This window comes from Barbatula barbatula (genome assembly GCF_947034865.1).
Source record: "Barbatula barbatula genome assembly, chromosome: 8".
Taxonomy (NCBI): Eukaryota; Metazoa; Chordata; class Actinopteri; order Cypriniformes; family Nemacheilidae; genus Barbatula; species Barbatula barbatula.
The window spans coordinates 2,106,389-2,128,873 of NC_136771.1; the positions used below are offsets into that span (position 1 = coordinate 2,106,389).

Genomic DNA, 22,485 nt, shown 5'->3' on the forward strand with positions numbered 1-22,485 from the left:
ACTCGAACAGATGAAGTCTTCAAACGTATAGATGAAGATGGCCTGAAATAATCAAGACTATATAAGACGACACAGATGTCTCAGCGGACTCGACTCTCACTCCACATGCCTGGAAAAGAGAAGAAAATCTGCTCTGTTTTGGCGCGAGTCCTCCGTTTTGTGTGTTCAGGATGCTACCAAAACACAAAAAGGCCCAAGACAGAAACGGGAACCGAAAGTGCAAGAGCCTCGAATAGAAAGACCATCATAGATTTATCACAAAAAACTGAACTCTGTCTCTGTTTATATTTTAACATATTTACACGCCCCTCAATCTGAAGACTCCCATCATTTTTTCTTAAATTATATATATATATATATATATATATATATATATATATACACATATATAGTATATACTGTGTATATATTAGGGGTGTGACGAGATCTTGTGAGATCCGATAGATATATCCTCATGCAATTGTCATGATGGAGATTGCAGCCATTTTAGTGGCATATGCTCCCTATATTTAACCTGTGCGACCTTAAAATATATTTGGGGGCATTTGTGTGATTGCACATTGTGTTGTGGTGCGACCTGTTTTCATTACTGTACAGAACACGTTATTAACTGCACAAAGCATGTGTGTGCTGTTAGCTGCTGTGAGCTACAGTGCTACAGCCCAGGCATTCATAAAGACAACAAGATTTTCCAATCGCTTTTCTATGTAAACACGCGCTAGACGGACGTTTCAACATTCGCAGGTGTCTTTCGCGTCTGCAGCGTCTCGGACTGCCAGCAGCACTTTGGGAGCGCGCTGTTGAACAGCAGCTGAGTGGACTGTACCACAAGTAAGCAATTGCAAGTTCACATTACGTTATTTTAAATATATTCACAGGCAGAACAGATCGTCTGTCTCTCACATATGTGCAATGTAAACATAAAACATTATCCGTTTATTTAGTTTTAACTGTTTCTCTGAAGGCTGTGAGGGTTCGGTCAGTGGAGGAAGGAGGATTGACAGTGTGATATCGCACTATGTAAAAGCATATAGAGAAAACAACCACAGTTCTTTACTAAAAGCTGCACCTGTTAAGAAAACAAAGCAAAACGTTTGTGCAATTACTGCTTGTCAGTTGAGTTTGTGACAAAACAGTGTTTTGCAGTGTTAACATATAGTTTATTACTGCATTATATCATTCAAGTTGATTTTATAATGCCAAATTTTTTTGCATTTTGTGCTATTAAGGTGAATAAGAGACTATTTCTCCCTATATATTTCATCATTGAGGATTTCTTAAAAAAAGGCAAAAAATCTCGTCTCTTCTTCGTGAACTCAGTCTTGTGTCTCGTCTCGTAGGATTAGTGCCCCATCACACCCCTAGTATATATACTGTGTATATATCTATATATATATATATATATTCTCGTTTGGTCTCAGTCCGTTGGGCTGGAAATGTCTCTTCCATTACGCTTGACCGTCGTCCTGTTTCATGTGAAGACTGCGGTCGCCGTGCACTTTGATCTCGATTAAGTCCGGCTTTAGCACGTCTTTGCCATTTTCTTCCTTTAGTGGGAGTTTCCTGCGATTACAGAAGTGAAGAGATAATGTTTAGAGACGATTTTGAAACGTGTCCAGCGACGGCTTTGAGATGAATGTGCGGCAACAATGAGGATGAGTCTGGCATATTATTGGCATGCAATTGTGTTCAAGTATACACAACAGTTATAACACAACAATTATAACACAATAATTGTACACTTAAGTGGTAATCTCACAGCAATTTGTAGCTAATTTATGAGGTGACAAATTTGTATAAATTCCTACAATAGCATTCATACATTTGAGTACAATTTGCGGCAGTGATTTTGTTTGAATAATAGTAAGTGTTCTTTGATTTACTTGATACAAATTCATATAAATTAACCACCTTACAAAATAGTCACAGATTCCCATGAGTTTCGACTGTTACAACCCAACTGACTGACAGATAAATTGTAATCACAAATGACTCAAACCAGAAATAAATAGATTTATGCAGAATAAAACTAGAACGTTTTTAAATGGTTGCTTAACCACAAAACCACCAACCATAAAAGTTTGTTAAGACAAACTTTGATGATGGCTTGACAAAGCTTAAATATAGAAAATAATGGTCCACCTGTCTATAGATGGTTTCATTGGACGTACGCGCCTGGCCCAAAGTTAACTTCCAGTTTATGTTGGGTTTTAAATGTAATTAATATTAATATCAATTAATTGTAATATTTTATTGTATATCAATTGTATTAAATAAAATAAAATCTACTTAACAGTTATTGATTATTTTCGAAGGTCTGCCAGAAGTTCAGTTTGCAAGGGCCACAACGTTTTTTAATGTTGTTGCCGCTGTAACCGTCTATATGCATTGCTAAGTCTGTGGTTGCTAATGCGTTGCTAGGTGACTGCTACGATGCTTTGAGTTTTTCTGGGTGGACGTTACCATGTGGTTGGGTTGTTTAAACCCATGGTTGGCTAAAACATAGACAAACTGAACATTGGGTCAAATCTATGTATAATTTTCCAGTTTGGTACAGTGGGTTAATTTAACCCAACAGTTGGGATTGCCCATTTTAACCCGACATAAGATTGAAACACAGCAGCTTTTTAAAGAGTGTAGAAGGTTGTTAGGTTATTGCAAAGTTTGATGGACAAAGCAAACTATCTATTAAAAATGAATTATTGGAAAATCCAGCTGGTTATAAAATATACAGCATGACAAGGAATGTAAAGGCTAGAAGTTAAAAGTCTGAGGTTCAGAAAGAACCCTCAGTATACAAAATAACAGTCAGCTGTCAAGCCAACATGACTGTAAAGGAGTTCAATGGCGCTTTATCAAGATCTTACTCGGGTTCGGTCAGTGGAGTTGTCTCACTGGATTCGTGCTTGTTTGTTATTCTCTCTTCAGATCTCATCTCCACAATGGGATCCTTCGACCCATCTCCCCTACTCACACAAACACACATGCAGCGTGCATCACACACACATATGCACATGATAACACAAGTACACATGATCGCAATGGGATATTACCAAACTCCATAAAAGTTTTCTGTTTTTGTCTAAATCGCCCTCAGTTTAAGACGTAAAATAATTTTTCATCTCAGGGCGCGAATACATAATAATTTGAAATCCAATGATTTGGTCCAGACCAAATGATTTTCTAATGCTGAATAAATTCCGCCGTTGTGAATCTCGCGAGGTCTCTAATGCTAAAGCACAATGGACCGTCTGTCAAATCATTTACTGAAGCCACCGGACAGAACATTAGAAAATGAACTGATTACTGGATCTCTGTATCTGAATATTAAAATGAAAGTTTAACACTGATGAGAATACGATGTGAATCATCTTCAGCAAGTTCAGAACACATTTAGGAAATTCATCTCCTCGCGAGCAGTTCAGGATCGTTTCCAATGAATCATCAATATTCAGGAGATAAAAATCACGGCTTCAACCCGTTCTCACTTCCGACTCGTCACATATTAAAGCTGGGTCAGCGCTCCTCTGCGTCACTTTTTAGTGCTCCGGCTGCCCCTTTGGCGACATATTTCGATGAGCGGGGAACTGCTTTACTTTTCGCAAAATTCTCCAGACCAAGACGCGTGCAATTCTTAGCATCTCATAATTATTTATGGTTTTAATATTTTGTAGCACCTAACCCCACCCTAAACCTTACCACTTCTCAACCATATAAAACACAACATCTGTTCCTCTCACAAATTAGGCATTTGCCCAACCAACAGGGAACATTCTCAGAACTTAATTAGTGCAAAGTTTGCATTACGTAATGTATTTTTGATAGTGGGGAAGCCTCTTAATTGTTTTAGGTTTCTGATAAATTGCTAACCCTTTAATTCCTCTATAATTCTTCTTTTAGAAAAATGATTTAAAACCTTGACCGTCATGATCTTTAAACACGGTTTAAGAGGATTCTGGAAGAAAAACCTTCTCGTCGCTAACACATAAACCAAGAGATCAAAACAACATTACAGCGTCTTTCTATTTTTCACTTGACTGCTCTGCTACAAATACTTCAAAAACTCTTCTAAAAACCATAATGTCAGACCAGTTTACTATTCAAAACCAGCTTCAGACCACCGAGTTTAAACGCGACTCACAGAACAGCCCACAAACACAAGACCTCCAAATCTTTCAAACACAGACAACCGACAGACAGATCAGACGGAAACTTCATGCACAGAAAAATGGATGTGAAGACAGTGGCGTGACGTTCATGCATAACGAAGAAGAGGATAAACTCACAGGTACGCTGCTTTGCCCTCCTCCAGCTCTTTGCTCTTGGCGCCGGTGGCCGTTTTCTTGCTGCAGAACTTACGGCTGATATACATGAGCAGTCCACACTGACGCAGGAAAAAGCAGCTGACGTCCACCAACACCAGCAGCAGAAGAACACCGGTGACCCCCAGACCCACCACAGCACCGAGACCGAGACCACTGAACAGTGAATCTGCTGAGAACAGAAAACAAACACGCCGTCAACCGCTGTCATCACATTCCACGACTGATGATCACCTGACGTGTGCGTCAACACCTGAATGTGACTCTTTCCACAAAAGAGATATTTTGAGAAATGTCTCAGTGGTTTTGTGTTCATACAAGAGAAGTCAATGGTGCTGCCAACATTCTTCAAAGTATCTTCTTTTGTGTTACGTGGAATGAATGATGAACGAATTTTCATTTGGGTTTAGTTGACGTACTCATTTCTTCAACTCTTTCAGGTGTGTAATGATGGAACTTAAACTCTCTGAAAAAGGACGAAGGTTCACACACACACACACACGTCACAAAGCAAAGAAGTACAGCTGGAGGTCAGAGATGCTGACAGATATCGACACTATCAACAAGTTCAGATGTCAGTTTATCGAGCGTTTACATGCACCGACCCGCAGCGTAAACACAATGTTTTTCTGTAACCAGTTCAACGTCTATGAGAATCACCTGAAGCCCGGACTGATTAGAGGAAACTGCTCAATATGGGATGCCTAGAGTCAAAGTGAACATCTGAGGTTTCATTGATTCTTATCAGCACAGAGCAGCAAACGCAAAATCAAAGATGCAAACAGAAATTACAAGAACGCGAGTTCAAAGTGTTAATTTTATCACCAGCAACCGTGAAGAATGACCTCTTATGACTCGACTGCCACAGAAAGTGTTTTAAAGTGAGTCGCCATGTGCTGCCACCGGTGTTGGTGCTCAAATCCATATCAACTTGACCGCACGAAGAATAGATATAATCATGTATTGGTACATTTTCAAAGAAGAGTTCAGCCAATGAATATAGTATAACTTTTTAAAATCATGCTAACTGTAAAGAAATAATATCAATTGCTACTGACGCTACTTAAAACCAATGCAACTCCTGATTCAATACTAAAATAAACAAATCTAGCGATAGGATATCATCCAAACTGCTTAAACTCATGTGTTTTTTATGTCTTTATTTATTTATGTAATAATAAACATATATTTAATAAAAAGAAAAGAATAATAAATGTTTATATATTATTTAAATTATTGGTATATATAAATAAATACATCAGAATATTTCATATATATATATATATAGTGTTAATAAATAAAAAATGTATATGCACAGTACACAGAAATTACATATATTAATATGTGATTATTTGCGATTATCATTTGACAGCCCTATTTTAAATCCAATATTGTTTTACACAAATTCATTGAATGTGCTGCAAGTAGGCTGTTAAAAAATAACAATTATATTCATCTATTACTTAAACATCTATTATATTCATTATCCATTACACTCCTTCAGAAAGTAAAAGAAAGTCATACAGGTTTGGAGCGTTATGAGGGTGGCTGAACTATTCCTTCAATTTTTAATAACACAATACTGTAGAAACCCTCCTTGCGAATGACACTGCAAGCAAGAAAAATATTGATATTTTCTCTCTCCGTCTAGGATGTGAGAGCACATCTGCACAGTTTCTGCAAGACTGTTTCACTAACGCCGTCTGCCAATAAAGCAATAAATGACTCGCAAAATGGCTCTCAGAGGCCGTGGCCCATATGAAGCAATGACATGAAACAATATTATATAGAGTCAAATGTCCATATCGCCACATTCATGAGCACTCAGTGTTTAACAGTTGCTGTCAAACCTTCTGAGCACTGAGGAGAACGCTTCTTCATTATAAACTACAAAGCTTTTCGATAACTAGTTTATAAAAACATTTCTGTTTATTGAGAGATATAGGCCTAAATATTTAAAACTTAAAGAAAAAAAGAGAGTTTTTGCAATAAACAGAAAAAAGTTCAAGCCAAGGCACTAAAGTATGAACTAAAATGAAATAAATGAAATATTTATATATTCAACTGCTGCAAGAAATTTCAATAAATTATCTAAAAATAAATTACGAAATTAGACTAAACTGATAATAATGTATAATACACATAATATAATTCAATTTATAGATTTTCGGTATTTATGGTTTAAAAATGTATATGCATTTATATTTATTTTATATAATCATACTCATTAACATATCTAATTTATTAAAAATAACGAATTCACAAAAACTAGATGATGAACTGAGATCAAACAAATATAGATCTAAATAATATGTGAAAATATTTTAAAACTTGTGAAAATAAAGTGAAAAAAGTTCAAGTCAAGTAATGAACGTTATTAACATGAAATGAATGAAAACTGAACTAAAACTAATACAGAATACATTTTATTATTCTTTATTTTTAGCTGCATTTTCTTTAACTTTATGAAATTTCTAAAGACCAAACTGATGATATATAACATATGTATATTTAGAATATTTACATTCAGTTGTATCAACTGTATAAAGTCAAATCCGAATATAAAACCTAAAACATTATTGAAAAGAGAATCTTTAAACTCATTTAGATAAACTGGTAAAATATCAAGCGAACCCAGAACAGTTTCCTTCCTCCAACCTTAAACATCACTATTGTTTCAATCTTTAACGTTAGTGGTAGAACTGCCCGTCTATCTTTTGATGAGATTTACAAGTTTATGACTTTAAACTCCTCCAGAGAAACAGGTGATGTTGTTTTTATGAAGTGAGGTCAGGGCGGTACACGTGTAACTGCCGGCCATTTCTTTAAGAGCGCGCTGACAGATATCCTCTTCAAACCACATCTCAGATCAAACCACCGCGCTCCGCTGCATTTGATGTTTCTTCACTCGTGCTAAAGTCTCGGACACAGTGGCTCAGATACGCTGGAGGCGTCTCATCTCTCTCTACCTGGAGACCCGATGCCATCCCTGATGTGGCGTGACATCACTTGAACATTTCTGTTCTTATCTGACACATTTGAGCCGCTGCGAACATCCCAGAGCTCAGCGGATGCCCTGAATATCAATACGTTTCTAAAGTTTGGATAATCCCATGTTTGATAAAGCACAATCCTCATTCACATAATATGTACGAGACGCATGTTGTGAGGGGAAAGCACGAGATTTTGGGTTTGTGTTTGCTAATCCACGTGACTTGACCTGCATGTTGATATATTTGCTTTGAGAATGGCCGGTCTAAATAAAATCTACGGTTCATCACGGAGGACATGCGTGTACCTGTGATGTCTGGTTTCTGAGGCATGAGGAACTGGAAGAAGGTGGGTTCCGACAGGCCTTTCAGATTGCGCGCCGTGATCTCCACGTTGTATCGCGTGTTCCATTGGAGCGGCTGTAACACGGCAAAGTCGTTCATGCCGGGAACCAACTTCGTCATCCACTGTTCCTCCTTTTCCTGCAAACAGATCGCAAAAAAATGAGTGTTGAATACCGAGATCGACATCAAACAAAATCCCAATGAACCAAACTGAGAAAAAACAACAGATGGATTTTTGTAATTCATATTTGATTGACAGTGGAAAAACCTCTTAAGTGATTTCAATCATCTCCATTTTATTTCTTCATGGCACTTTCCAAACAGTCCCGATCCGTGTGATCTAATACGGCCGCGTCTATTTTCTAGAAGTATTATCTTTTTTAAACAGATTTTAAACAGCTTTTCTGTCGCCGCGTTTAAGCAAAGCACTAGAAAAGAGATTTTATTTCCCATTTTTCTTTGCAGGGCAGAAACAAATCCCTGAAAGTTTAAGGGAAGTTTCTAAAGTCATTGCGGGAAGGCGCTTTCATTGGCCCGGAGAGATAATACTTTCATCTAATCTTCATTTTTAGATGTTGTTTTCTTTCTATAAGCAGATGATGATGATGGTGGGTTTGAAATTGAAACTTCTATATTTCTATCAACCTGATTTCGTTCTGACATCTTTAGCTGAAACAAACCACTTTGTAGCTGTTTGTAAAGCTAAGTATTCTGCATACGTTCAATTCAGAACAACAGACAGTTTCATGTATTCAAATCGCAGGATTAAGAATTCAATAAGACCTGGTTCGCAAATGCTATAAAGAAAACGGTCACAATACAAACACACCTAATTTTCCTAAAAATGTTTTTTACGCAAACACAAATGTTTTTTGATCTCAGGATGAAATGCAACTTGGACGTGTTTCTGACAGGTTGGTAAGATTTATCAGAACTCGAGAGCTCATGTGCGATACTAACGTGAACACATGTGTGTATTAAGCCAAACAATCGCTCGGGTCGGGCTTCTCCGTTCCTCAAAGATCTAAAGGAAACTTCCTTCCAAATTCCCCCCTGCAGTTCATCTGAGGAAAATGGAGGAAGTTCAGAGCGTTCCGCCTCTTTCTTTAAAGCATCTTTATTCTTTAAGCAAATGAGGTCACAGCGTGAGCGCTTTCTCAGCCCACAGACTCACCGTACACACAATTTTCCCCGAGAACATTACAGATTCAGCCACCCACACCACTCCTGCCAGACACACCAACTGAGATTACCGCTGACTGAACCCTGCGGATTCCTCTCCAAATGCAGAGCATGTAAAATAAAGTTTATAATCTGATTCCGTATCGACTCGAGCCTTTAAATCCACTGCATGCTTCAGCTTTACAGACAGATCAGATGAGAAGAACACACAGTCTCGCTTCGACTGTGATCTTATGTCTTTCTGAGCGAATGCTATTCACATCACAAAACATTTAGGAGGCAATATACAGTTAAAAATCACAAACGTTTATCACAGCTAAAGAAATTTTACTACTGAAATGTAGTTAAACACTTTAAACCCACAAATAATTACCAAATTGTTCATAAAATATACCCATACAGTGCAAGAAATGACATTCTTGCTAAGTGTCTTTGTCTTGTTTTGTAGTACAAATATCTAAACTTCTTAAATCAAAATACAATTACTTGACAAGAAGTCTTGTTATTACGACAAATACTATAAGAATTAAGACGTTTATGGTAAAAACAAGCAACAGAATCTGGCAATGCGCTGAGGAAAATAAACGTTTAGAATTAGGTACTCGAGAGAATAGAAACTACATTTTATTTTTCTCACCCCACGGACAGATTTTGTTGCTTGTTTTTACCCTAAACTTACTTAATTCTTACATTATTTCTCATAAATATTTTCTAAATATCTTAGGTCACTTTTCTTGTCAAGTAATTGTATGTTGATTTAAGAGGTTTTTGATATTTTCACTAAAAACAAGACAAAAGTGCTCAGTAAGAGTGTCATTTTTTGCAGTGTAATTATTTACTTTTAAATAATAGTAATAACAATACTATTTATATATTTATAATGAACAATATATTAGTAATAATAATAATAATAATAACATCAATAATTAACTGTTATTATTATTATTATTATTATTGTTATAGTTATAAATATTATAATATTATAAAAATAAGAAAACTTATAAAAGTAATTATTTATAACTATATTATTATTATTATTATTATAAGTAGTAGTATTGTTTTAATAATATTATTATTATTGATACGTTCAAATGCATTTGACTTAAAAATAGTTGTAAATGATAATTCTCAGATAGGATCTCTTCAAAATGTCACAATATCTAGCTTATTTCTCCTAGACATCAATGAGATGAAATGGAGAGCAAATGGAAACGTTTGCTTAGGTCTCATCTGCGTCTCAGATATTTCCCCAGACAAAAAGAGTCTCCATCAGAGTTTCAGAAGAGATCTCAACAATAATCTCAGATTGGTTAAATCTGCCATCAAATGTCCATATTAATAAAGATGTCAATACGCATTCAAACGTTTCTCATTAAATTGACCCAAATTCAGATTATTTTAGATTCATATTTATTTATTATGCACTCTATTCATGGTCTCATTTGTATTTTAATTTCTCTTAAGCAATTTTAGGATCTAGACGACGTGTTCATCACGGTTCCCTCACCGTTTTGTACTTCAGGATGTACTCCACAATGGGCATCCCACCATCATCCTGTTTGATCAGACCTAGTCTGTAGGCTTTACCGACACCTCTCTGCCCGTGTACTGTAGGAGGACTCGGCTCACCTGCGGGAAACAGAGGACATCTTCACCAACACAATCTACATTTACATTTAGTCATTTAGCAGACGCTTTTATCCAAAGCGTCTCACAAAGAGTTCGGGGAGCAATAAGCCATATGTCATAAGAAAACAATAGTACATTAGGTGCTAATACAAAGTTACATCTATAATAGGCAAAAATCAAAATCAATATTATAAGACGCTATTTTATCGTTTATTAAAAGAGCACGTTCACTGAAATAGTTAGTACATCGATTTCGGAAGACGGCCAACCAAAAATCACCACGGCAACCGAACAACCGTCTACGCCCCACCGACGATGAAGATGCAGAATGAGTAAGAAAGAGATGAGAGAAGGACGATCTTACGTATGGCGAGCGTCTGGAAGCTTTCCGTGCGGCTTGACTCTCCCTGACCCTTTCCGTTCACCGCCGCCACCCTCACCTCATACGTGGTGTTGGGCTCCAGGTTGGTCAGGGCGACTGTAGCTGCGACAGAACAAAGAGAGTCAGCGATCCACTTTTATCCAACCTGAAGTTTCAGACAGACTAACACATGCCATCGGCTTTCTTTCATATCTGAGCATTAAAGCAAAATGAAAATTCTGTCACGATTAATTCACCCTCGTGTCGTTCATATCCAAACCTTCATTTCTTTCGATCTACTCTATATCAGCCGATTGAAAGGATTATGTTGGTCTATTTATTGACGCTTCATTGCTTTTTTATAATTGTATGCTTAGTGCACTTTATACAAATCAGATGTGAATTCCCACGAGACAAGACGTTATTCTTCAATCGGTCTGATATCGGAAATGCAATGCATCAGGAATTACGTCACAGTCTTATGACAGCACGTCTGAGGCCGTGACCCTGTAAATGATTAGATTTGTTAATTTCCATGAGAAAGCAGTAATACAAATGAACCAACTCGACGGCCGGCGTTATTGTACTTAATAACTGCAGTCACAGAACATTGAGCTCTTAATTAAAAATCCACAAAGAATATGCGGATGTAATGGAAGTCATTAAGGTCCCTATTTGAGTTTTTCCAGCAGCGACCAAGGAAAAATATTTTGGAGGTCTGGTGCTGACCTCTCCACACTCATGGATTTAGATCTTGAAAGCCCTGCAGGATTGTGATTTGATGCTGAGCCGTAAAACTTCCCACGCTTAAAGGTTTCTATTTATGCCTTGTTTTGCGGACGAATGTTATTGCTTTGTTCGGTGTCCTTGCTAATGGCCTCTTCATGCACGAAGAAAAATCTTCGTAAGTCCAATACGAAGACAAAATTCAGAGTAAGTATAATGATCAAAGTATTTAAACTCATTATCTCTAGTGTGGCTTCAGCCAGTGAAAATGTGCTTTGGTCGCACCAGACAAAGCAGAATAATTCTCAACACATCACAATCCAGAAAAAAGCAATAAGTGTTAATGGAGTTTAGAGGAAGTGTGTTTTTATTTCTAAAGTGTTTCACTTCTGCAGCCGGCATCAATAAGACACCAAGACATCAATAAGATGTGATTGGAGAATTTCTCCAAAGAAACATCAAGAGATCGCGACGTGACCGAAACTGCTACTACTGTATTTTTCTTCTTAAAGAATAAGGGATAACGCTCTCGTGTCATTCAAAACCTGTATATGCTTGTTTTTGTGAAACACAAAAGAACGTACGTTGAGAAACGTCTTTTGTCTATACAAAGGAAGTCAATGGGGACCCACATTGTTTGGTTGCACACGTTCTTGAAAATATCTGCTTTTGTGTTCTGCGTGAGTAAGAAAGTTGGTTGACATGAGGGTGATTAATGGCAGAACATATATTTTCAGGTGAACTGTTCCATTAAAAACACGAGACAAAGTAAAAAAAAAACACTCACTCTGAACTCCATGTGATCTCGCCGTCCTCCAATCGGGTGAGCTTATGTCTTTGTAATTGATGATGTAATAGCTGATGGGAACACCTCCGTGTGAGTCGGGCTTCATGAAGGTCACGGTGGCGAGACGTTGGGATATGGCGGTCAGTCTGACGGAGGTCGGATTCGAAGGAACATCTGTAACAGAACGTCATGTTTTAACCAAAGGTGTCCACAAAACCAATTCTGTCAAGTTAGGTATTGAAGCTTCTGTATATCAAGCAAAATGTAAGTTAAATTTGAGACATAAGTGCTGGATGCAAACATTCACGATCTTCTTTCTTTCATTCACACACAAAATGTAAGACAGGACATTATGTTCATCAGAACTCTTCCTGTTATCTGACAAACCCGCACCAACCCACAAGAGCCTGACCTGCCAAAACACATAAACATAACCGCTCTCTCCATCACACACGGTACGTGTGCAGCGTCTTGATCCATCATTCAACTCCATTCTACATTTACTGAAGAAAATGTGAGGTTTGCTTGTCTATGATATTCTGCTCTTAGATGTACGCCTGGTTCCTTCCATTTAAATCCATGAGATTGTGTTCCTCCAGTTGTATCGTATGGAATAAACCATGTTTGATTTCGTAAAAAAATCTAATTTTCAGTCTAACATCATCGTATCGTCGACACAGATACAAAAACAGTAAAGGCTAAAGTATAGTCCGGCCGTCATCGGAGACAAGTACGGTGCAGTTGATGCTGATTTGATTCATTCTCTTTTCTTTATGTTCTCTCGGATCTATTTCGTCTCCATTTCTGCTTTTAGAATGGACCTCAGCACCATCCTCGCGACGCAGGTTTTATTATCAGACCTTGTAAATTAGTGCCCGTCTGCCTGATGAAAATGCCTTTAAAACAAGTTCATATTTGATAGAATCAAGTTAATATTAGCATAATTAATGACTGATCTCATCCCCTCGCGACCCACCCGTAATTAATCAGAATGTACTTTACCTGCCCGAACCGTAGATTTATCACTTACTGTATACCCGGCCCTTAACTTCTTTTGTATTTACATTTGAGTCATTTTAATATGAATTATTATAGATAATAAATAGTAAATTATGACATTGAAAAGTGATATAGATCCCAGAATTGTTACAATGTTTGGTTTTGTGGTAAACAGTGATTATTTGCTAATAGTAAATATTGTTGTACTATATTATATCCCCCAATCTATTACATTTTGTGTTGCTTTTAAATCCTTTAAATGTAATCTCATTTAAACGTTTTTGTAAAGAATGTGTTATATAACGACACCTATTTTTGTGTTGTGGAATTTTAACACGTGCTTCTCAACTTACAAAACGTCCTAGTGTCCTTTCTTCACGAGACAAAGGAAGGACGCAAGAAAAAGAAGTGAGGACGGAGGCAGTAAAGCAAGTGAAATCGCATTATCCTCAATTTCTCAAGCGTCGCTTGAAAGTGACATCAATTAATGATGACTGTGCATAAAAAAATTGCAGCGGCTATTTGCACTACGTTTAAATAGCTGTGTTCTCTTTGGATTAAGTAGTAAGATGCTCTCTGTACTTACTAATAGTGGCAGATAACGTTCATGCGTGCATTAAACATTACGCAATAAAAACAGAGTGTAAATCATTAAATTATAAAAATTACAAAAATGATGACACCTTCATATTAGGAGCCCTACATCTACCCCAACCTTACCCTAAACCTAAACTTTATGAATAAAAATGAATTTGAAGTCTTAAGTCAATTTTATTGTAAACAAATGCATTTATGATCTGTAATGGGGCTGCTCGATTATGACAAAAATCATAATCACGATTATTTTGGCCAATATTGAGATCCCGATTATTTAACACGATTCCTCCTTAACCTTAAGAACAACATAGAAAATAAAAATAGCCATAGTATTTATTTTCCCTTCTATGGCAGTAAATGGTTGATGATATCTGTTTGTTTTTTTCCAATTTTGCCACAATCTGAGGTTGAGTAAATGATGACAGGATTTTCATTTTTGCTGTGAACTATCCCTTTAAAATAATGTACAAAACATGCTAAAAAGTGCTCATAAGTGTATATGGCATATGTAAAATATACGTTACACAGAAATATTAAATATACTAGCTAAATTAGGTCAACAAATGTGTCATTCTTAAATAGACACAGAGAGTACGGGTGCATGTATGTGTCTGTTAAGCGAGGTGTGTGTGTGATATTTTCTCGTGCAGTAGATGAACTAAATCTTTATGGGATATTAAAGACCTCTGGAGTAAATGAACGCAGTACTCTGGTATATTAGTAAGCTCTCTAGTAAATCACCTTACACAGAAAATTAACTGCAGTTAAATGAAGGATATACAGTATCATCATGGAGGAACATTTATGCCTGATGCATCACTAAAATATTATAGCCACCTATTCAGTTACACTAATTTGAAGAACACAAATAAAAGAATAAACTCAGAATACTTCTAAAATCAAACATTTTATCTCTATAATGTTATAAGAGAGAAGAATGAAACGTTTGTGAGAAGCGTCTCTATTGCATGGGACTCCATATAGGATGGTGAAAGCAGACAGGGTGAATTTCATTCGGGTTTTAACATCAGGTAGACAGTATAAATTCATCAGGACTCTAAAGGTTTTTGAAGGTGAACACATACCTGCCTGTGCTAATATAAACTCCTGGTATCGAGCGCCTATGTTGTTTCTGGCTGTGCAGTTGTAGCGCCCAAAATCCCTATCGGACACTGGAGTGACCTGTGGATAAAAAGTGAAGTGAATTAGAAAAGAGAGACAGGAATGATGTGAAACTCTCATCCTTCTTAAACAAACTCACAACCCGCTTAAAACACTTCAGACACATAATATCCTAATAGAGTTTCAATAATAACGTGTTTGAATACAACAAAGACATCAGTTTTCCTGTATCGTCGTTGTCTTTCAACACATTCACTAGCATACATACAGTATTAGACGCATTAAATGCATGTGATGTTAGCGGACCTCCAGAATGGAGCGGCCCTCTGCGGTGTGGATCTGTATGTTCCCCGTCCCCTGGCTGGAGATGGTGAAGCGATCTCTTCTCCAGAGCATCGTCGCTGGAGGGTTGGACCTCACGTCACAACTGATGTTCACTGGATTTCCCTCCCACGAGTAGAAGATGGTCTGATTGGTCTGGAACTTTGGTGCATCTTATAAGAGACAAAGTTATATGTAAACACATTTATTCAGCCATGTCACTTTACGGGGTCATGGTAGGTAAGGGTGGTCATAACGTTTTGGGACATGGTACAACCACCATCCTGTTCTGTTATTTCTCACGGTAACTCCGAAACGCAACCATGAACGGATGAAGGGGGCGCTCATAAGTCTCCCAGATTTTGGCACCCAAATGTCGCAAGTTATTATTTGGGTCATTCTGTGTCAAGTCAACCAGATGTCTCTTGATAGCAGTTTTCCATTTAAAAATTCTTATTCTGGAGAGAAATACAATGAATAGCAGCTGTATGCTAAGGAAATCGCTTTTGGTTTTGACTTGTGAAAATGGGTACATTGTAAATTCCACATGAGCCATGTTGAGATCCCCATATCTTTGGGATTGTACCACGCTGAGCCTTTTATAGAACAGTAATAAAAGAAAAGTTTATTAAGTACCAGAACCTGAAAGGATATTGAGATTTCTTTGCATCTTACAGACATGCAAACTTTGAAAAAATAACACTTGAACCATTACCATGAAACGCACTGGAACTTTCTAAAATATGACCCTGTATGATCAACCGGCCCTAGTCATAAATAATGTTTCTTTTCTTAATGCAAAAGATTTGCAGATCCTGCGATTCACAAACACCCAAGTAAACATGTTTCACCAGCAAATCTCTTTATCAACCATTAATGACATTTCACGTGAGAAACACACATGCAGGCAAATGTTCTTTAACAGCGAGTGGTGTGAATGTCTCTTGTGTTTTAAGCGCTGAGGGCATCAACAGTATGAAGGCATTACTCCTGCATAATGCTGCTAGCAAGCCTTCATTCCAGAGATTAATGCCGGGACCTCCGTCACATCTGAACAGCAGTGCGTGTGCAGAGAGAAGCTCCCACACTAAATAAATGACTTCATTAGCCCCGCAGTAACGCTTGGTTGGCTCCTGCCGATGTGAACCCGCCCCACGCTGAGCCGGTGACATGAAGACACTCCTGCTGCCTCACGATGGTCAGGGTCTGCGATGTGCGTTCTGTACGATAAACGCTTAAAAGGACTCAATGAGCATGTTTTGCATTGTTTAGAATTTAAAGTTTGTGGCTGGATGGCAGCGAATGTGAAATTTGTTGCTCAAATAATAAACTGAGTACAAGTCTTAATACAGCAATAAACAAGGACGCAGTTGAAATATGCGTGAAAGTTTTATTTTGGTACCGAAAACCCATTAGCTGGCATTTGAGTAAATGCAGAGAGTCGCAGGCCCAATGGATGTTGTTTCTTCTAGAATAATTCCACAGGCCAACAAAAATAATTCTGTACACTGGGGGGTAAAATAACTATTGCTACCAGTAATGTTAATAAAAGACGGTGATGAAAAGCCCTCCGAAAATATTCAAGGACCTTCCAAGAATTTTCAGAAAACCAGTTAACTTGACTTCTCAGCAAAGGTATAAATGAGTCACTTTTTACATTCTTACATTCAATATCCAGGAACATGCTCTTCTGATGGCCTCCGATCCTACTGAGGGCCTCGCAGTCGAAGCGACCCCAGTCTGAGAGCCGCACGCCGCTGATGGTCAACGTGGACTTCCCGTGCCGTCCACGTACCTCCACGCGGCCGTCCTGACTCTAAACGAGAAAAAAATCTCATTTCAATTCAATTTCTGACACCTTGTTATCATTGTCTGGCCAAGCTAGAACATAAACTATATCATTAGATAAACATGCGTGTCGAAGCATCAAAATGTACAGTAGTAAGAATGTTTGTTCTATAAAAGAGCTGCAGTCCTGTTCTTCTAATCCACATATAATAGAATTGGGTGTCTGTGGTCTTAGTAAGACAGGGACTTTAAATATAAAGGTATTAGGATGAGCCCGTCCCCTAACGCCCACTTTAATGATGACCGTTCCTCTTACTCTCTGAGAAATCGATCTCTAGCTTCACCTTCCCTTTATTGTCTGGATGGCCGGATTTACTGCCTGACAACATGTTGTGCCATGCGTTTTATGGGGCGAGGGCTATTAAAGTTGACTGGAGACCTGAAGGTTTCCTTCAATTCACACTAATGCATTAGACTAATTTTTATTCAGCTAGCGAAAGTGGCCCGTGGCCTTTACACGGCCGGAGAATATGAAATCAACAAACAAACTGACTCGTAAAACGAGGCAAATACAGCATCTGGATGTGGATCTGATAATCACACGGCACACTGCTACAGGGTTACAGGTGGTTGCCAAGGTGTTGCTAGGCAACTGCTAGGTTTTAAGCATATTGCTGTGGGGTTACTAGGGGGCTTTGTTGCCTGTGCGAAACCTGTGGTACTTCCATTTAGCACGAGGGTGGTTGCCATGGTGTTGCTAGAGAATCCCTATTCAGTTGCTTGGAAATTGCATAGTGACCCAAGTCACTAAAAGAATTCATCCCCAGTCTTCAGACAGGATTTAGATATTTCCTCCAAATACAGTATACTTCAATTTGATTCTGTGCCTGTTTTTTTCTTCCTTTTAACCATGAAAATCCAATTGTTGAGAAAAGCAATAGCTCATCTCTTCAACAACCTCTCAGAGCGATGCGAGTATCATTCATGTTTGTAACAGGAACCGTGCGAGACGTGCCAAAGTAAAAAAATTAGAGTAATGGGTTTGTTCGCTCACTGTAAGAATAAGCAATAATAACAGAGATGCTTTCCTTAGCAAACACTCTTAATATATTCATTGAATGCCGTTTGAACTCAAATACACATATACACAAACAGCGACAGTGCATGCGAACACAAGCACATGAATATAAAGTCCCTGCACACAAACACAACAGAGCTTACTGAAAAAAAAGAACATTTCCGACTGAATGAATCTAATAAACCGCCAATAAAAGCAGTTGCCGGAATCATATTTCTTATTCTGTGGCGCAAATTCATCTTCTTGTTTTATGACCTCAAAAACAAATTACATTTTAGAGCAGGAGAGTAAGCAGACACACGAGGTGAGTACAGACCAACAGTATCTCGCTGTCTGTGTGAATGAGTGTGTGTGTGTGTGTGTGTGTAGCCTCTGACACCGTCCGCCTTGGGCTGACGCTCCTGACTGTTTGATATGCTACTGAGATCTCTGTGAGACAACAGAACCACAGCACAGAGAGTAAAAGACTGAAGGAAAACAGAGCAGTAGATCGACAGACAGACAGATAGACATACGGATTAATAGTTCGACAGATTGACACATGTAGGTAAACAGACAAACAGAAAGATAGATACAGATAGCTTGAAAGACAGACAAGCAAACAGACAGGCAGCTAGAAAGAGAGGCAGATAGCTAAACAGACAGACAGATTGCAAGACAGACAACTAGGCAAAACAGACAGACAGGCAGATAGTTAAACAGACAGGCAGACAGCTAGACAGACATGCAGACAGCTAGACAGGACACATAGCTAGTGAGACAGACATACAGACAGACAGCTAGAAAGAAAGGCAGATAGTTAAACAGACAGGGAGATAGCAAGACAGACAGACAAACAACTAGACAGATGGACAGGCAGACAGAAAGCTAGACAGACAGACAATTAGACAAGACACATAGCTAGACAGACGGACAGGCACATAGATAGACAGAGAGAACACAGTCAGGTAGCAGGACAAACAGACAGACAGATAGGTAGCTGGTGAGCCAGATGTGCTGTTGTGTTTAAGTGAATGAGGTGAAACAGTTTGATCTTCATTGTGAAGTTGTCAAATATCTGAATCCTGTAATGATTTAATCATGAGAAACGCTGCGTGTGCTGATGATTATAAAATAATCACTGTCAAATCCACCAAGCAGTTTTCAAGGAACAGTTTAGCCCCATGTTTTTTCAAAGCTCTGTTTGCCATTTTGACACGAAGGGTCAGAAGTGTGTGTGTGTTCTTCACCTTATCTCCATCTTTGAATGTCTGTCCATCGCTGGCTCTTCTCCATGAGATCTCAGGCACAGGTTCACCTTCGGCTGTACAGGAAATCATAGCAGCGCTTCCCTCCACCGCCGTCACGTTCCGTAGCAGAGTGATGTGAGGCGGAACTGAACACACAACGATAGACAGACCGACAGATGCAGACAGACAGGTCAATGCACACCTTGAGTCAATTCTTCTGAACTACATCGGTACTTGTCCTCAGACTTTTATGTCGGTGGATAATTGCTTTGAATTACATCTAAATTTTCAGCAAACGCAATGTTCTCTCAGATATGAGTGCGTCCTTTGACACTTCACAGCACGAGTAAAAATTTGTCTCACATTTGTAGAAACTGTCTTTCACCTTCTCACTTCACACATAAAGGCAAGAAATTATCTTTTGCGGAAAGAAGTTAACCTGATTTAACCATTTTAAGACAATTTTAAAGTTTTAGGAAGTTTTCCTCCTCAAGTACAGTCACATGAAAAACAAACTACATTATTTAAATAATAAAGAATTTATATCTCACGACAGCAGATGCTGAATCGTTCATAGATAATGCTGCAATTTAACACTATCAAACTGTACTATAGGTGTCTATAAAAACTTTTAGACCTGTATGTATTTGCCTGTCCTAAATAAGCTGAGTTTTTTCCCAAACTTCACTTAAGTCAAGAGCAAACAAGCCCACGGTGACTTTCTGTTCTTCATCTCTCACAGAGATCAGCTGAATGCAGCAAAATAAATCCATGAAATGACTGAAGCCCCGCAGAAAAGCTCCTTGCGGGCTCTTTGAACAACATCTGCAAAGATCAAGCGGTTATTTGTAGCAACAGACGCTGAAGAATCACCCGCCGGAAGGATGGAACGAATGCTTGTGTGAAGATCGACGGAGCTGGAAGATTCTAGAAAGACTACACAATGTTTTTATTTCCTGAGGAAAATGATACAAAAGAGTTGAAAGATTGCCATCTTGATGTCAGGGAGCCAAGATTGTTTACCAGAGTGTTGTGGTGGTGCTAAAAGGGATCGTGAGGGTGATGTGGGTGGTTGCCAGGGTGTTGCGGACAGTGTCATATGGTTTGCGGAGGGTTGTGTAGCTCTTTTTAATGGCCGAACCGTATGATGATGCCAAAATATCCTAGATATCACAGAGGGGAGTTCTATTCATAGAGTTCTAGTGGCTAGTACACAGCAATCTGAGACACCCTAGCAACCAAACAAAAAACGCATAGGACTCCTTAGCAACCACTTAGCAAAGCTTTAGCAATGACCCAGAACATCCCATCATCATAGAGGTTGTCAAGTACCACCTACATATTCTTCTAAAAAATGTAAATGCTCTTTAAATGCACTAATGCTACACTGAATTTAACCTAAGGATGAGTAGAAATACTAATATAATATAATATAAGACTTTATAATATAATGATAATGTTTTATTATTCATATAATATTACATAATGACAATAATAATGCATTTAAACTAAAATAGAATTAAAAAAATGACATTTCCTTTTAGATTCCAGTTAAAGCCTCGGCTCTGCGCCCGAGGGCGCCATGTGGCTCAGTGTTTCTGTCTGTTTTGTAAGGACTCCATATCCCATCATACATTGGGTCTCATTTCCTGTTTGTCCCTGCATCTGTTGTCAATTGTTGTTTATGTTACGCCCTTGTGTGTCTCTTGTTATCTTGGATATTAATGGTTTATTTTTGTGTTTTTGGATTTCATGTTACTTTATTAAATGATTAAACAGTGCTTGGATCTGCTTCCTGTTCGCCCTGTTCTGAACAGAACCACAAACGTTGTTTTTTACCAAAAGTAATTGGCAGCAAGTTTAATGTTGTGACACTAATATTGTGTAGCATGTACTTAGTTGTAATCAAACTACATTTGGCTTAATAACTTCCACTGCCGCTGTGTCCACAGAGACAGAAGCCAAAATCTTAATGTTCCTTTACTCTTTTATTAATGAAGTCCTTCATTCTCAAGTATAAAGATCTCCCCCGTCTGCAAAACGTCAAGAGCCATAAACGTCACGAAACGTCACGAAAAGCCACGAACCCCCGTCCGATTAGACGGCCATATAAAAGTGCATTTTGAAGGATAAGCCTCTCTGGCACTTGGAGATGGACCCCGATGGCAGTGAATAAATCTCCATACATTTCCATGTGGAAAACAGAAGGTCCAATCAGAATAATCTGTTTTCTAATGCGCACACCAGCTTCCTGAAAGCATCGATTGAATCCGAGTCCCATAAAGAACCTGCTGGAGTTTTTCATGATAATTGAGCGCTCTTTCATTTCCCTGTTTGAAACAGCGGCGCATTTCCTGCGCGGGTGGCTTCGCGTGCGTGCCGCGTTCAAAGACGCATTACTTCATTTTCTTCCAGAGAATTTGAGTGGAAAGCAACTAAATGGAAAAAGAAAAGAAAAATCGCCTCGGCTGCAGAAAGTGAGTAAAGACTTCTCCAGTCACTCCGTAAAAAGCACGGACACACAGAAAAATACGTCATTGAAATATTATCTGGCTCAATCGAACACACCTTATGTTTGCACGTCAATATTATCTATCAACTCTATGAATGTTCCTCACCGAAGACTTTGAGGAAGAGTTGACTCTCCGTACTTCCAGCTTTGTTGCTGGCTCGGCACGTGTAGGGTCCTCCATCCCCCTGCCGGATGTTTTTAACCGTCAGCGTGCTTTTTCCCCTGTCCAGAGAGTTTAACACGTACTGCTCCGAGCGCTCGATCACGTGACCCTTCCTGTGGGAATGCAAGAACTACATTTAACAGTAATGCTTGACTAAACCACAAATAATACAATAAAAATGTTTTTCTTTGTTTAATGTAAAAAAAAAATTATTCTACACTGTGAAACCATTTTCTTACAGTTTTATTGTTTATTTTTTTGGACATATTTTAAGCTTTGATTTCAGAGGAAACCAGCTAAATTCTGTTCATGCCTGAAACTAAAAAGTTCTTCT

The 22,485-nt window shown here is 38.3% G+C and overlaps 1 protein-coding gene across 5 annotated transcripts in view; it reads right to left on the reverse strand.

The window, feature by feature from the left end:
• Window positions 1-427: 427 nt before the first annotated feature.
• LOC306897128 (neural cell adhesion molecule 2) overlaps window positions 428-22,485 on the reverse strand; it is a 45,988-nt gene continuing 23,930 nt past the window's right edge. For 2 of the 5 annotated variants that reach the window (XM_079461613.1, XM_079461612.1), the window contains 11 exons: window positions 22,095-22,264; window positions 19,477-19,622; window positions 17,047-17,197; window positions 15,367-15,554; window positions 15,024-15,120; window positions 12,343-12,516; window positions 10,833-10,952; window positions 10,347-10,468; window positions 7,621-7,795; window positions 4,287-4,494; window positions 428-1,563 (listed from right to left, as the gene is read on the reverse strand). In XM_079461613.1, the coding sequence (XP_079317739.1) occupies window positions 1,449-1,563; window positions 4,287-4,494; window positions 7,621-7,795; window positions 10,347-10,468; window positions 10,833-10,952; window positions 12,343-12,516; window positions 15,024-15,120; window positions 15,367-15,554; window positions 17,047-17,197; window positions 19,477-19,622; window positions 22,095-22,264 (1,666 nt within the window). In that variant the 3' untranslated portion in view covers window positions 428-1,448. Of the gene's footprint in view, window positions 1,564-2,761; window positions 2,967-4,286; window positions 4,495-7,620; window positions 7,796-10,346; window positions 10,469-10,832; window positions 10,953-12,342; window positions 12,517-15,023; window positions 15,121-15,366; window positions 15,555-17,046; window positions 17,198-19,476; window positions 19,623-22,094; window positions 22,265-22,485 lie in introns of those variants that run through there. The other 3 variants (XM_079461614.1, XM_079461616.1, XM_079461615.1) reach the window with 3 other exon arrangements.